The 16412-nt window shown below is 33.1% G+C and overlaps 2 protein-coding genes across 2 annotated transcripts; both read left to right on the top strand.

The window, feature by feature from the left end:
- The first annotated feature begins 438 nt into the window (after positions 1-438).
- On the top strand, positions 439-2803 carry LOC133292790 (pentatricopeptide repeat-containing protein At4g32430, mitochondrial). The gene has a single exon (XM_061491246.1). It carries the CDS (start codon positions 439-441, stop codon positions 2767-2769), a length of 2331 nt encoding a protein of 776 aa, XP_061347230.1. The 3' UTR covers positions 2770-2803.
- Positions 2804-4012: 1209 nt separating this feature from the next.
- On the top strand, positions 4013-6972 carry LOC133293023 (peptidyl-prolyl cis-trans isomerase CYP18-1). Its single transcript, XM_061491541.1, has 5 exons — positions 4013-4151; positions 4264-4338; positions 5241-5402; positions 6148-6306; positions 6545-6972. The coding sequence occupies exons 1-5, from the start codon at positions 4149-4151 to the stop codon at positions 6626-6628; spliced, it is 483 nt and encodes a 160-aa protein (XP_061347525.1). The 5' UTR covers positions 4013-4148; the 3' UTR covers positions 6629-6972.
- Positions 6973-16412: the final 9440 nt, after the last annotated feature.

Here is a 16412-nt window from a genome sequence, read left to right as displayed (position 1 = left end):
ATAAAATTACTTTCTACATGCATATAAAAGTATATAGGATCTATATATATATATATATATATATATATATATATTTTTTTACATGGCCCACATACTTTTATATATTTATAGGAGATAAAATTATCACATATAACATGAAAAAGATTACTCCTATCATTTATATTCCATTTTGAGTTGGGATATTTATTGATCTCTTCTTCTTGCGAATTGCGATCCCTTCCCTATTTAATATTATTTTAAGTTAAAAAATTATATAATACTAAATAATTTTAATATTATTTTAAACTTTACATTTATTAAAAAAAAAAATTAAATGCTGTGGACAAACTATCACAATTCACAAACGTTTTGTTTCCCAATTCCCATGATATACTCGCAAGTAACAGCGTTCAAAATTGATTTATTCTATAGACAAACACTAACGTTGTTTTGTTTCTCATGGTATACTCCCAAGTAGCTTTCAAAACCCTCCATAAAGTACCGTTACAACTATCATTCAAAATTGGCTCCAAAGTGTTGTTTCACGCACTCAAACATGAACACCACCTGTTCGACCATATTCCCCACCCAAACGCTGCTTCAGTTAACCGTTCCATGCTTAACCATTTGCACAGCAACCTTCCCTTTCAAGCTCTTGCCGTATTCAAGAAGCAGTTCCAATTGCATTTTCTTGAACATGTCGACGAGGTTACTGTTGCCCTGTCTCTCAAGGCTTGTCAAGGAGAGTTTAAACTTGGGTGCCAAATCCATGGATTCGTGGTATCTACTGGGTTTGTTTCCCGCGTCTCGGTATCCAATTCGCTTATGAAAATGTACTGCAAGTCTGGGAATTTTGAAAGGGCTTTGCATGTCTTTGAGAATTTGAGTCATCCTGACATAGTTTCTTGGAATACCATCCTTTCAGGGTTTGAGAAGAGTGTGGATGCTTTGATTTTTGCACGTTCTATGCATTTCAGTGGGATAGTGTTTGATCCGGTAACATATACTACTGCTCTTGCCTTATGTTGGGATGATCATGGGTTTTTCTTTGGGTGGCAATTGCATTCTCTTGTACTTAAATGTGGATTTGGTTGTGAAGTTTTTATAGGGAATGCACTTATAACCATGTATTCGAGGTGGGGGAGACTAGATGAGGCTAGAAGAGTGTTTGATGAAATGCCCATAAGAGATTTGGTTTCGTGGAATGCGATGCTTTCGGGCTATGCTCAAGAGGGGGAATGTTGTGGGTTTGAAGCAGTTTCATTGTTCATCAACATGGTAAGAAAAGGTATGTTGCTAGACCATGTTTCATTAACAGGTGCAGTTTCAGCTTGTGGTTATATGAAAAACTTAGAGCTAGGGAGGCAGATACATGGTTTGACCCAAAAATTGGGATATGGAACACATGTTTCAGTTTGCAATGTTTTGATATCGACTTATTCAAAATGTCAGATTCTTAGAGATGCAAAAGCGGTTTTTCAGCTCATGAGTAATCGAAATGTGGTCTCTTGGACAACAATGATTTCTATTGATGAAGAAGATGCAGTGTCTCTCTTTAATGCGATGAGAATTGATGGTGTGTATCCAAATGATGTTACATTTATAGGATTAATACATGCTATAACAATCAGGAATCTTGTGACAGAAGGTCAAATGGTTCATGGGTTTTGCATAAAAAGCTGCTTTTTGTCAGAACAAAATGTCTCCAATAGCTTAATTACCATGTATGCCAAGTTTGAGTCCATTCATGAATCAAAGAAGATTTTTGAGGAGCTTAACAATCGAGAAACAATATCATGGAATGCATTAATTTCAGGGTATGCTCAAAATGGCTTCTGTAAAGAAGCTTTCATTACATTTTTGTCTGCTACAAAGGAGATAAAGCCCAACCAATACACATTTGGTAGTGTCTTAAATGCAATTGCTGCTGCTGAGGATATATCTTTGAAACATGGGCAGCGTTGCCATTCTCACTTGCTCAAACTTGGTTTAAGCACTGACCCAATTGTTGCAGGGGCTCTGCTTGACATGTATGGCAAGCGTGGAGACATAAGTGAGTCTCAAAGAGTGTTCAACGAGACACCTGAAAGAACCCAGTTTGCATGGACAGCAATAATATCTGCCTATGCTTGCCATGGAGACTATGAGTCAGTGATGAGTTTGTATAAGGAAATGGAGAGGGAAGGAATCAGTCCTGACTCCATCACTTTCCTTTCTGTTTTAGCTGTATGTTGTAGAAAGGGCATGGTTGATGCAGGCCATAGAGTCTTTGACTCTATGGTTAAAAAACGTTCAATTGAACCAGCCCCTGAACATTATTCTATTATGGTGGACATGCTAGGCCGTGCAGGACGACTAAATGAGGCAGAAGAGTTGATGCACCAGATTCCAGGAGGACCTGGATTATCAGTGTTACAAAGCTTACTTGGGTCTTGTAGATTACATGGGAATATGGAGATGGCTGAGAAGGTTGTTGATAGTTTGATAGAAATGGACCCTGAAAGTTCAGGTCCATATGTGTTGATGGCAAACTTATATGCTGATAAAGGGAAGTGGGAGAAAGTTGCTGAAGTGAGAAAAAGGATGAGAGGGAGGAGAGTAAAGAAGGAAGTGGGATTTAGTTGGGTGGATGTTGGTAATGTTGATTCCTTGTATTTGCATGGTTTCTCCTCTGGGGATAAGTCACACCCAGAGTCTGAGAGTATTTGTAGAATGGCAGAGTTTCTGGGATTGCAAATGAGATTTTCAAAAGAGAGCAAAGAGAGGGAAGGAGAGTGGTATCAGAAGTAATAAATCCAGAAATAAATGAGGAACTTGAAAGGTGATGGGGTATGCAATTATGGATAGCTAACTTGATCATGTTCATTAAAAAAGAAATTGATTATCCCCCCCCTCCATTTATATGTTGAATTGTGTTCAATTTACATGTTAAAGTTGACCTATTTTGCGTTGAGAAGCCTGAACGAACAGGCTATTATTATTTCTGTTCTTATTAATGGTTAAGAATTAATAAGAGCAAAAAAAAAAAAAAAAAAGGTAATAAATCTCTGAATGGTAGCGCAAGTATGTCTCACAAGCTTTAATTAGCCAAATAAAAGTAAAATAAGAACTCAATAGGTTCATTAAAAAAAAGGTTTGGGGTGCCTATGTTTTGTGGACTATGTAGGAGTATTTCTTTTAGAAAAATGAAAAAAAATATATAAATACTTATAAAAATAAAATATAGAATATTGAAAAATATCAAAATAATTTATCTCATTTTTTAAAAGAATACTGAAATGCCTGCATTGTTTTTTCCGAACCTTTAAATTACATCATTTTGGGGTTTATGAAATAACTTTATCTAATCCTTTAAATTAACCATCTTGCCCTTATTTTAATAAAACAATTATTACTTAACCCCTCTTTTCTTTTTCTTTTTTTTTGGTATCCTACTTAACCCCTCTTTTCAAATATATCAATTTACTACTCTCTTCAAATTATATATCAGTATATTCTTATTTGACTAAAATTTGGCATACACTTATTTGAATAAATCAGTCATTTACTCGAATAAATAATTTATCAAGAATTAAGATTTGGTCAAACTTTGATCAAAGGACAAATTGATATTTAAATTAAAAAAATGAACAAAGTGATGAATTAATTTTAAAATATGGATAAAATGGTCAATCAACCAACAATGTAAATTAAATATTTTTTTCAACCGATTTATTAATTATCTAATTAATTTGATTCTTATATTATCAAATTAATATAGAAGTATTTTTTTATGAGTAAGATTATATTGACAAACCTTTTTTTACAAATTACACTATGTCTGATCGATCAGATTTTACTCAAAAATATCTTACCGGTCAGACATAATATAATTTGTTAAAATTTATCAACAGAAAATTTATAAATGTAATCTTCTCCCTTTTTCAATAACTAGAATCCACGGTTGTATATTTTTTAACAAATACCTTTTTTTACAAATATTCAAATTATTTTTTTAATAATATGAAAAAGAACATGGAATTAAAATTGGAATCAGATTCCAATTATACCCTAAAACAGTGCCAGCCGATTCTTTTCAGTGGCGCATTCAAAACTAGAAGCTTCTCAGTGTGAGAACTCGTTGGGTTCGCGATTTTGGGATTGTGAACAATCAAATCAAGTCAATTCAAATGGTTAGTAGTAACTTTTGTATCACTCTCTTTGCAATGCGTGTATATGTTAAATTTTTCTAACTCACCCTGATTTGGTGTTTGTGTTGTTGTTGGTGTTGTTGTGAATTTTCAGTCGGTGACTCTGCACACAAACCTAGGCGACATCAAGTGCGAAATCTTCTGCGACGAGGTTCCTAAGACCTCCGAGGTATCTACCTCAATTCTCCGCTTTATTTCAGTTACATGCTTGCTTTTGGTTAATTATATTGAAACCCTCTCTTCAAAATATTAATAATAATAATTTAAATAAAATAATTACTTCACTATTCCATACTAAATTATCTATCACTCTGAAATTCATCTTAAACATTTGCTCACATATTCACCTTAATTTAAATTTGGGTTTACCATGTGTCTTCTTTTGATTAATTAAAAAGGGCAAGCCTGGAGTACTTACAAGGGTAGAGGTGAGGCTCGATTGCATACAACTTTATCCTTGTATTTTTGCAAAGTGATTGTTGTTCATACTCGAACCTATGACCTTCCGGTCACAAAGAATAAACTTACCCTTGTATTTTTGCAAAGTGATTGTTTTCCATACTCGAATCCATGATCTTAAACGCTTCAAGATTTACCGTGGTTTTGATTAATTAACTATTCTTCATTAAACCTCGACTAGTGAGGATGGGGTGAGGGTAATCTTTGTACGCAGCCTTACCCTTGTATATTTGCAAAGAGGTTATTTTCGTATTCGAACCCGTGACCTTTCAGTCAAAAAGGAACAGTTTTACCACTGCTACAGGCTCACCCTCTTCCCTGCTTTTGGAAGAAATTTTTTTTTTTTTAGTTGATAAGTTCCCTCTGTGTGATTTTGATTTTGAGGTGTTTTGAACCAAAATAAGCTAATCTAAACACGTTGTCGCTTTATGGAGAATGGAGTTGTTTAAATCAAAAATGGGGATTATGAACAAAAGTACAAAACCATTGTATCACTCTTGCAATTCTCATGCTTGTCCTTATATGAGGTTTCCATTGGTTGTTCTATATTGAAGGGTACTGTAGTGTAACCTAAAAGTCCAATTCTCATGTGTAAAATGTATTTGAATGTAGAATTTTTTAGCGTTATGTGCAAGTGGTTACTATGATGGGACTATATTTCACCGCAACATCAAAGGTTTTATGATTCAAGGTGGAGACCCAACTGGTACTGGCAAAGGAGGGACCAGTATATGGGGCAAGAAATTTAACGATGAGATAAGAGAATCTCTGAAGGTGAGTTCATACACTTTCCTAATCAGTACGAAGTATGAAGTATGAAGCTATGTCTTTAGGGTTATGTATTCCTTTAGTCTGCATGTCTCTTATACTTGTTTTGACTCTCAACGCCAATATCGGAAGTATAAAACTTGAGTGTAGAAATCGCACATAGTTTCCATTGGATAAATACCACTTCTGTTAGCATGGCCTTAAAATTAAGATAATGATTGAGATACAGTGTTATCAACAGGATTCAATTGAGAATCATTTTTTCATGCAAAATGATTCTTGAAATTACTTCAGAGTTCAGACTTCAGACTATTTCATCGTATTTGAGAGTTATCTCTAAGCAATCTCTGTAGCTAATATGAAGTAATTTCTAACACCTTTTAACTTTGTAATTTTGTGAGAAATTTTATCATATTTAACAAAGTACCAATTCATCATAGCCTAATTGGTTGGCTCTAGCATGTTAAAAACTTCATATTTATTTTTTCTTATATGCATCTTGATTGGCCAACACTTAATTTCTTGTGGATGGAAGTCAATTTTATTGTATTGAAATATAATTATCCAACAGCTGTTACATTTTAGTATCTCAATGTTATCTTTTTGGTTTGCGGTGGTAGTGGTGGGCTGGGGGCTGGCATAAGCGTAGTGGGACATTTCTTGAGATGTGTCTTATGAAGCAATAATTATAGACATTTTTCTTCGTTTCATAATCGTGGTAGTTAACATGTTGCCCTTTTGTATGTTCCAGCACAATGCAAGGGGAATATTGGCAATGGCTAACAGTGGTCCAAATACTAATGGAAGTCAGTTCTTTTTAACTTACGCAAAGCAGCCACATTTGAATGGACTATATACTGTGTTTGGCAGAGTAATTCATGGATTTGAAGTTCTGGATCTCATGGAAAAGGTATCTTATTCTTCTGTTAAAATTGCTTTTTTTATTTTAAAAAAAAACCAATCGAGTTAAAGGCTTGAAGCTCAAGGTGAGACTCAGACTTTTAAGGTTTTGGTTTGATTTGGCAACTCAACTGAGGTCTACATTCCCTTTTTTTTTTTTGTGTGTGTGTCATATTCGTGCATTTTGTCATTATCTATGTATAATCAGAGAAAAGAATAAATAATATACTTACTTTTTGGTTATGCAGACTCAAACAGGGGCAGGGGACCGACCGCTTGCAGAGATAAGGCTCAATCGTGTGACACTACATGCTAACCCTCTTGCTGGTTAGACTTGTCTCGACAGTTCTTTATGTAAAATGTTAGTTTCTATTTCCCAAAAATTGACCTAACTCAAAGGGGAGAGCCAAGGGAATTGTTACATGCTGAATTTGAGTACTTGTTCATACTGACTTCTGATTCAAAGTAGTAAAATGTACATCGAATTAACATATTGTTATGATATGCATGGAATACAATAAGCTCATTTTTAAGGATTGGTGTCAGTGGCGAAATTTCACAATGTTTAGGGCCAAGTGTGTATATATAGCTACCTGAGGTCGAAGTCATAGTATATTGGTGTTGTGAAATTCCAAGTATGTATAACATGATGCCACAACAGCAGTTAGTTTGCCAGCAATGAGCACTCTTTTTGTTTTGGAAGGTTAATTGGTTTCTGTATTGCCATTCACTTAATTCCATTGAATTTTAAGGGATGGTTTATCAGCTTAATAAACCCTTTTAAGCTTGAAGAGCTCTCAGGTGTAAAGGTTAATTGACCCATGATCTGGAAATATTGGTTTTCATTAACCAAGATTAAGGTCCTCTATTGGTCTTAAAAAGGTAAATTCTTCACATTCACCTTGTACATTTAGGAAAATTAATTTTCCTTGATGTTGACCCATGATTCGAAATCGAGTAGTAATGGGTAATAAAAAAATTGAGTACACAATAAAAGAATAAAAGAAATAAATCAATTTTTAAATATATGAAGGATGTTTATAATCTGATACAACATGGATGCGAGAATAATGATAAATTAATCGCAAACTATACAACATTGCTCGAGAAACGTAATTCATATGATCAGAGAGTAATAATTTGGGGTAACACAATAAGCGTTTGTACATTGTACCAAATTTTAATTCAGAAGTAGATCAACAGTTAAAATTAAGGGAATATGATTTCTGCTTTAAAAGTAGAAAAATTTGTCTCTGTCACATAGACAAATTGATAGAGAGAAAAAGCATAGAGGAATAAGAGAAAAAAAATGGTAATGGGAGCCACTCTTTTTATTTCTTTGCAGAAGATAAATTTTTTTTACTTTTGAAGCAGAAATTATTTCCTGTAAAATTAAAGGTAAAATTTATTACTTTTATACTTGTGTATGTTGATCTTCCCTCCTCTCTCTCTATAAAAAACTTAAATCAAATCTTAAAAATTGATTTTATTTTCATTCAAAGGCTGGAATTTATTCATTAAAGTAATTATGTGACCGTCACATTTCTTTTCTTTTCCCTCATTAAACTACGTTAACAACAAGATAGCTGTTAGAACTTAGAACTTTTAAGCCATATCAGAAAATACATTGAATGGGGGATCGTGAGGGATGGAAAAAAAAAACATTAGAATTAACTTAGTGTAAGTCTTACACTTTTTACTAATCATTCATTTCATTTGTATCTAACGTTCTGATTTGATAGTTACATAAATTATTAGATGTGAATGAAATCAGTGGCTAATGATGATTGTAAGATTTGTTAGACTTTCACATGTATAAATTCATCATCCCCCTATGTATATATAAAACACGTATTCAATTTCCTGCAATTTTGAGAGGACACCTGACGCCTAACAAAAACTAAGGCTGTTGAAGGTTCATGGCTTTATGGAGAGACAAGCAGCAGCTGGAATTAACTCTGATGGCATAAGAGGAAAACGAATCATAAAGAAGCAACTCTCAATTTATTACTGAATGGTTAGTAATTTGTTAATCAATTTCTCTTCCTATATTAAGTTTGAGAGAAGCATATAATGTTCGTTAAGGTTATCTATACGCGTATATTCAATTTATAACATGGATGCTTTAATTAAGTTTAGAATATTAGTATTGTAATATGATCTGCCAAAAGAAGCCACTAGGTTCGATCAAGTGGTGAGGAATTTTGGTAGTTTATATTAAATTATGTGTTCAATTCTCACAATATATCTGCCAAAAGAATATATTATTTCCCTATTCTATCTTTGGTACAAATTCATATTGATTGCACATGTTTAAAAATGTCATGATGATGTCCCTCAGAAGGTGTGGGACATGAAAATATGTAATATGAATAGTACGATTCTATTCTAAAACTGCTCTTCATCCCAATTTCTATTCTTCTTTCCCTCACTTTCTCTCTTGGATCCCATTACAGGGCCATCTAGGAGTTTTATAATCCACAAAGTTGGTACTTGATCTTACCCAAAATAAAATATCATTATCATGGGCCATCTAGGAATTGTATAAGGAGTTCCTTCAGCCAAAGTGCCAAACCAACACAATTGGTACTAGTACTTGATCTTACTCAAAATGAAAAAAAATGCCAAATAAAATATCATGATGACAATGACAATAGACAAAGAAATTAAGCTAAGTGATGGTCATGTGGATGTGTACCAATTTTGACGGCGAAAAATGACAGAGGATAATTGATTGGCAAAGAGAAAGATCATCAATTTCTTATTTTAATTGAAGGGTAGTTGTGATGTTGAGGTGGACCATAAGTTTGATTGTGAGATATACATGAGTCAATACTTGCTCCCCAACTCACTTCAGGTTGTAGATTGTTGACATGCATCCCTATCCATGTATATTATAGTAATAGAAAAATCTTATGAGGGAGTTTATCTTTGAAGTGAGTAAATATTTTACTCTTAAATTTGAACAGTTTGAGATCACATGTACTTTAAATTAAATTAAATATATATATACCAAATAGTGGTAACTCAATTGGCGCATGGGAGCTAAGCAAGTGAGAGTGAGAGCATGTGTTCGATTCTTCTCAGTACCACCTTTGGAAGGGATTTAAAGCCTTAATCCTAGACCTGCTCCGAATCGGACTAGTCGCGAAGTGATGAACCGATGAAATATTTCCAAAAAAAATTAAATATATATTATTATTTACTAACTTTAAAATTAGACTCGTTTTAAAAGAGTATTTTCTCTTGGGTTAACATATTTTATGATACAATGTGCTCCATAAAATTGAATCCAGGTGACTGATGTAATATTAAAATTGGAATTCATAAATGGGAAAAATGTGTGTCATTTTAAAGGATGTAAAGTTGTCTTATTTTAAGAGAGAGAAAGAGATAGATAAAGGAGGAGAGAGAGTTGACAAAAAAATAAAATGTGGGTCCCACCTCTTTGTAAGAGTGAAAGGATATAAGTTGTGTTATTTAAAAGGATAAACACTTTTCTCTTCATAAATTCAACCCAAAGTGAGAGAAACCGAAGAAAATGTGAAGGAGAATTTTGGAGGAATTTAAATAAATTAGAACTGAAGTTAATTCAACTACATGTCCAAATCGTACAATTATCTACTTATATAGAACAATTTCAAACCCATAAAAGAATCTGCTCTTACGTTAGAGATAAGAGATAATGATGAGTTTTAAGGTTGTGCTCCAATTAATTTATACACCGAAATTATAGGCAATAAAACCATCTTGAAAATATGGAGGGATTTTGATATCATTGTTGACTACCAACATCTTCATCCTCCCGTAGTGCTAGTATTTTTGGTGGTAGTAATACAAGAAATGAGTGAAGGATAGTGGTCCTTGTCCTCATAGAATAGCTTAACCCTTTCTTGTTCAAAAGGGTATGATGAGGGCTTCAAGATCATACCCGTCTTTAATTGGAATCTACTTTTGCACATATAATATCTTCAATTGAAATGAGTGTATATTGTCTAAATATGTTGTATGCTTGGAATTACTTTTATGTACTAGACATAATTTTTTTTAGATATATATATATATATATATATATATATATATATATATATATTGCTTTTGCAATTTCGACCTCGCAGGAGTGCTTCTCCAAGGATCGAACTTTCGATCTTTGGATTCAAACAATCACTTTTAACTTATGTAGCACCGATACGACACACGACACGTGACACGACACGACACGACACTCTGACACGTCAATCCTAAAAAATTATGGATTTCGACACGTTGGGACACGTTTTAATATTAAATAATATTTTTAATTTATATAGTGTATATTTCATTTAATATTTAATAATTTAACAAAAAAATAAAACTAAATTAATAATACCCATCAACACGTTATAAAGATGGAAGCTTTAATAAAAAAAATAAGAACTGGGATGAGAGAGAGATATAATATCAGATAGAGAGATCAAATCATATTAGAAAGAGAGATCAGAGAGAAGGAGATACAACAAGAGCGTGATAGAAATTGACAACAATGATGCTGAGATGATCTCTCATCTACTTAAAGAGAAAAAAGACAAAAAAATAAAATTGATATGATCAGGTAGAAGCTTTATTAATATATTTTAATTTTTTTAAAAAATAAATTTTTTTAAAAAAAATTAAAAACAATTAAAAAAAAGAGTAAATACCTTTTTTGGTCCTCAGCAAATTTCACGATGCCCGCTTTAGTCCCTAGCAAATAAAAAGGCCCATCGTGGTCCCTAAGAAATTCAAAATGAACTCATTTTAGTCCTTTTAGGGACTAATATGGATCTTTTTTGAATTTGTGAGGAACCACGATTTCAACTAAATGAGTCCATTTTGAATTTCTTAGGGACCACGATGGGCCTTTTTATTTGCTAGGGACTAAAACAGGCATCGTGAAATTTGCTGAGGACCAAAAGGGGTATTTACTCAAAAAAAAATTACGAAAATGCCATTTGACCGTGTCCGACACGGTCAAATTCGCGTGTCGGAATGGTCAACTTGTCGGAAAAAGTTGACCGTGTATTCGACACCGTGTCGGAGCGTGTCGGACACGACTCTCCCTGTTTTTACAAGTGTCTGTGCTTCCTTGCTTTTAACCACTACAACCGACATCTATTGGGTACCTAGACACAAATTTAATTCATGATTTTCACCATCTTAGTTGTTAGTAACTACCTATCAAGGATAGGACTTCATGTAAAATACAAATTAAGGAAAAATAACTTCCTCAAGGTCTCAAACTTACTTTGAACTTATAGGTGACTTTTTTATTATTTATTTGTTTGTTTGCAACCAACAAGTTGAAGTACTCCCACTATATACCATCATGATATAAACAAAACCCGCAAACCCAGTGGATGTGAGAGTGGCCATGGTGATATATGGTTATAATGATAGAGAAGAAGATGAAGCCAAAATGGGTTTTGTTTTTCCAAATATATGAGCCTCGCATTGGTACTCAATTACATGAAGAAAAAGGGACAAAGAAGGAACCTAACAACATTGACTCTTACTCCTTTAATCCTCATTACCTGAACCCTCTATTCCAACACCCCACCCATTTTCAACTATGGCTTCTTCTTATCCAGGTATGACTTTCATGTGCAACTCCATGTGACTCCTCTTTTCAAGTTGAAATATACATAACATACCGACATTTGGTTATTATATAGTTTAACAATATGTAGTGTAAAGAAGGAATATAATTGGCTGCGGTTTCTAGCTCCATCATTTAATTATAGTGATTACGTCTCTAATGAGCTAACGAACAAGAATTAAAATGTGTGCTAATCCATTAGGTCGATTATTTATAAATAAAATACACTTTGAGTTATGTTTTCAAATTATGCAATGATTAATCATTAATGACAACGTTTTGGATTTTCATTGCTTGAACTTTGAGAAACCCAACACGCAAAGGCTTTTCCATTGTCCATAATGTGAAAGCAAAAATTGAAAAAGTTGCATCTGTTTTTCAAACAAAACATTTCATACTTATTTCGTCCAACAAATTGTGCATATCAATGATTACTGTGAGACTCACAGTGTTAGTGAGAGGAATTAATCTTAACTATTAGATCTTATATAGATGGTTAAGATTATAATATAAATATGTTATTTTGTAACTTTGGTTAAATGCGGGTAAATTTGGTTATACGTGATTTTAGCTTAAACTCTCTAACTTTTGCGTTTAAGTGGTGATATCCAAATATAAATATTTTTTTTTTTTAAATACCAACTGATGTCCGAAACCCTAATAGATTAGATTAATCTGATTTTGTATTTGAGTCTCTTCACCCTTTCGAGAGTTGCTACTCTCGAGAATTTAATCTACTAACCTTTGAATAGATCAAATCCTATGATCTAAATGGATCATCAACTCTTGGTTAAAACTTTTCTTTTCAAACTCAGTTTTAATTAGTTAAAATAAAGTTTGCAAAACGTTTATCCAGAAACACTATTCATTGATTCTATTATTTGTTTGCTTAAAACAATAGAAATAAAAGCAGTGAAGTCTCCGCTAGGAATTGTTGGAAATCGACAATCACACATAATCGAGAAAACAAAAAAAAAGATAAAAGTAGAGAGATTAGACACAGCGATTTACCCTGGTTCACCCAATATAGACTACGTCCAGCTTGTCTATACTATATTCACTCCACCGCCACTCATTATAAGTCACTCGGTTTACAAGGCAAATATAAATAGGATTAGAAAACCCTAACAGCAGTTACTCATGGCCCAAAACCCAAGCTGCTAAGAAAATTACAATAAAACAGAGGCCAACAACAGTACTTAGCCTCTACGGTTTCTCCAGTTGACTTTCTGCTGACCCCAACAACTAGGGTCTTCATCAACATGCGAAGTATGAGCCATACCCAACATGAATAATTCCGTGTTGTGTAACTTAAAATTCATACAAACCTTAAAATCCATTAAAAGAAAATCACGGTATATAATCGTTCAATATATATCTCTATGAAAGCTTATGGCAGAAGGACATCGGATGACTATAGAAGCTATTAGTAATCCGTAAAAAGTGTTTATCCATAATTAACACATTGTTTCATTTCTTCTAAATAAAGAGGCGAATCAAAAGCAGTCTGATATTCCACAATTTTCATCAGTACTCAACTTCAATGAATTATTATTCCTTAGCTTCATAAGAAAATAATGTAGCTTTTTAATCTTCGGAGATTTATATAAATGATAATCCTGAATTGTAGCATAATAAATTGATAATTGGCTCATCCATATTTCATAATAATATTCACATTCTCCTTTTTCGTTTTTGTTTTTCCACCTTTTCATCGATTGTCCAATTAATTTAGTCGAGCCGTTGGGTATGACTCATACTTAGCATTTGAATGACAACCTTAGTATTGTTGTGTGTCTTTGAATATATTTTTTTCTTTATTAGTTTTGACTTGAACACATGAATAGTTGTTGTTATTTAGGATTTTTTAAACTTCTTTGTATTTTTCCTGTAAATTTAATGGACGGGGTAAGAAGAATATAATGAATATTGCTGACGTCAATGAATGAACGGTAGTGAATTTTGTGCCTTTGTTTTTTTCTCGGTCTCTTTTACTTTGTGGTTATTGTTGTGTTTGTGTTTGGTCTCAACCTATCTGGCACCGACGCCGACACGGGACATGAAATACGACACTCCAACACGTTAATTCTAAAAAAATATTAAATTTCAATACGTTAGAACATGTTTTGATATTATATAATATTTTTAATTTATGTAGTGTATATTATATTTAGTATTCAATAATTTAACAAAAAAATAAAGCTAAACTTATAATACCCAACAATTTTGCAAAAAAACATAATATATCCTAAATGTTTATATTAAACTCAATAAAATCGTAATCGTAATCTAACGAATCTAATAGTTAGAACTTAAAATACACGCAACGTAACCTTTAAACCTTTTTTGAGTCTTTGCAACGAGTATTGGAGTGTCGGTGAGTGTCAAGAAGTGTCGGACACGACACGTCAGGATTTTTGAAGTGTCGGTGCTTTATAGGTCAAGAGATGCAAAACTCTTCTTATCAAGTGCTTATCAAGTGCTTATCAAGTGCACTTCGATCTACTGCTTGGAACTACCTGAAGACAGTAGGCAAGGAGAAACTGGTGTAGCAATAACTCTTGAAACTACAACTAACCATGCAATGGCCCACTCTAAATGAACATGAGTAAATGCAGGTTGGCCACATGGAATATCATGTTAAAATTGTCTTATATATGCTATAACTATCATAACAATTTATTCACCGAAGCACGTGGCTTTATAACTATTTCCTCTTTCAAGCTTGAAGACCCCATGGTAATAGTGAGGACCTAAACGGTCTTGAAACTTAAAGGAGAAAGTTCTAAAATTTGAAAAAAGTGTAACTCAACTTCAAGTGTAGTGTGGAGTGGAGTTCTTTCTTTGTGCCCTCATCTCTACGTTACCCACCACCCTAGTTATCAAAAAGGCCAAGAAAGAAGAGAAGCATTTTTCTTTACCCTGCTCCCATTTGTAATCATGACTTCATGAGTCCTTGTGCCATCATTGCTATGAAAAGTCTCTCTCACTCTCTCTCTCTCTCAAACACAAAATCATAGCTATATGTCACTTTTCTTTCCCTTGTAGTTTCTTATCAAGTTTCTCACCTATATGGTTATATAAACTCCTTGAAGCTCAAGGGTAACACCTCACTTTCATTACTTGATTTCCCATTTTCAAATATAAACCTTATATTATCTCAAGCTTGTAGTCCTTTCTCTTAAGAGACCCAAAGTTTTAGAGAGAATTACGGTATGCAGTCTTTTACCTCAAAAAAGACATCATATGCTCCTCTTGTTTTTGCCCTTCATCGTCGATGTCCATCCAAAAGAAAGCAGCGGCACCTTCGGTTGAGCCTCCTCAATAGGTACTTCTCTAGTTTCAACCATATCTTTCTTTTTGGTTGTCTCTTTTGGCTTGTATGGCCATATTCTCGTTTGAAGTTCACATTTTAAGTGTTAATGATAAAGTTTTACCTTAATTAAGAATGATATCATATAAATGAAAAAGTCATGAATTCACGAGTCCCCCCACATCATTTAAAGAATTGGGGAATGTTATATTAATGATTTTATATTATATTTCTTTTAAATATCCTCTATATGTAAGGTCACTGGACAATGCTTATGGGCTATGGCCCTGTAAACATATATTAAGAAACCCTATAATATTTAATTATTTTTTTAATAGAAAGAGGAGTGATGAGGATCAAACTCGTGATCACTTGACCACAAAGACTTTATAGTGTAAAGAATCCTTTTGATTCAAAAATTTAAGCTGTTAGGTAAGGCTACAATAATATTTTATATTATATTTATCTAACAATTACACTTTGTAAGTGCAACAAAATGATAGTGATAATTTAACTTCTCTAATAATTTTGACTATACATGATTAAATGATAGTGTAAAAAAGTCGTATATACTTGGAGTGCAACAAAATCAAATCCATTGTTTTGTGCGTGTGATATTGATCCTTGTAATTTGATGATATATATTCCATACAGAAGGAGAGCAAAATTTCAAGAAGCAATACGGAGGGAAAGGATGATTGTGGTGAAGGCAGAGATTGAGATGAGAAACTTGAAATTGTGCGTAGAGAACAAAAGCATCATAGAGGAGAATGAGAAGTTGAGGAAGCAAGCACTGCTTCTTTACAAAGAGAATCAGGCCCTCTTATCTCAGCTTCAAAAAAAGCTTTCTGAACAAAATAAGAACAAAACCAATCTCTAGCTTTTAGCTAATACAGATCTCAGCTTCAAAAAAAGCTTTCTGAACAAAATAAGAACAAAACCAATCTCTAGCTTTTAGCTAATACAGTTTATTTGTTAAGGCCAACAGTAGGAAAAGTTAGTGTCTGTTATTATTAAACTGTCTTTTAATTTATTTTTATTATATGTATTTTTTTTTCTTGTTCTTATTTTTTATGGGTTCATCGCCAATTAATATGGGATAAAGGTTATGTTGTTAGTGTTGTTTCTTAGTTTGAGGTTAAATTAATTTCTTGCAATAAGTTCAAGTGTTTAATTGTAAACCATTACA

Source organism: Gastrolobium bilobum, unplaced genomic scaffold (assembly GCF_033153095.1).
Source record: "Gastrolobium bilobum isolate Gb01-03AN ecotype WA unplaced genomic scaffold, APGP_CSIRO_Gbil_v1 utg909, whole genome shotgun sequence".
Classification (NCBI taxonomy): Eukaryota; Viridiplantae; Streptophyta; class Magnoliopsida; order Fabales; family Fabaceae; genus Gastrolobium; species Gastrolobium bilobum.
The sequence above is the reverse complement of the archived record's forward strand: the minus strand, read 5'-3'. Positions and strand labels throughout refer to the sequence as shown.

What these genes read in the sequence shown, in the direction of transcription:
- LOC133292790 (XM_061491246.1), top strand. Translation starts at nt 439, where the DNA reads ATGGTATACTCCCAAGTAGCTTTCAAAACCCTCCATAAAGTACCGTTA.
- LOC133293023 (XM_061491541.1), top strand. An exon ending in AGATAAGAGAATCTCTGAAG is followed by an intron (nt 5,403 to 6,147) that starts GTGAGTTCATAC and finishes TGTATGTTCCAG; the next exon opens with CACAATGCAAGGGGAATATT. An exon ending in TTCTGGATCTCATGGAAAAG is followed by an intron (nt 6,307 to 6,544) that starts GTATCTTATTCT and finishes TTGGTTATGCAG; the next exon opens with ACTCAAACAGGGGCAGGGGA.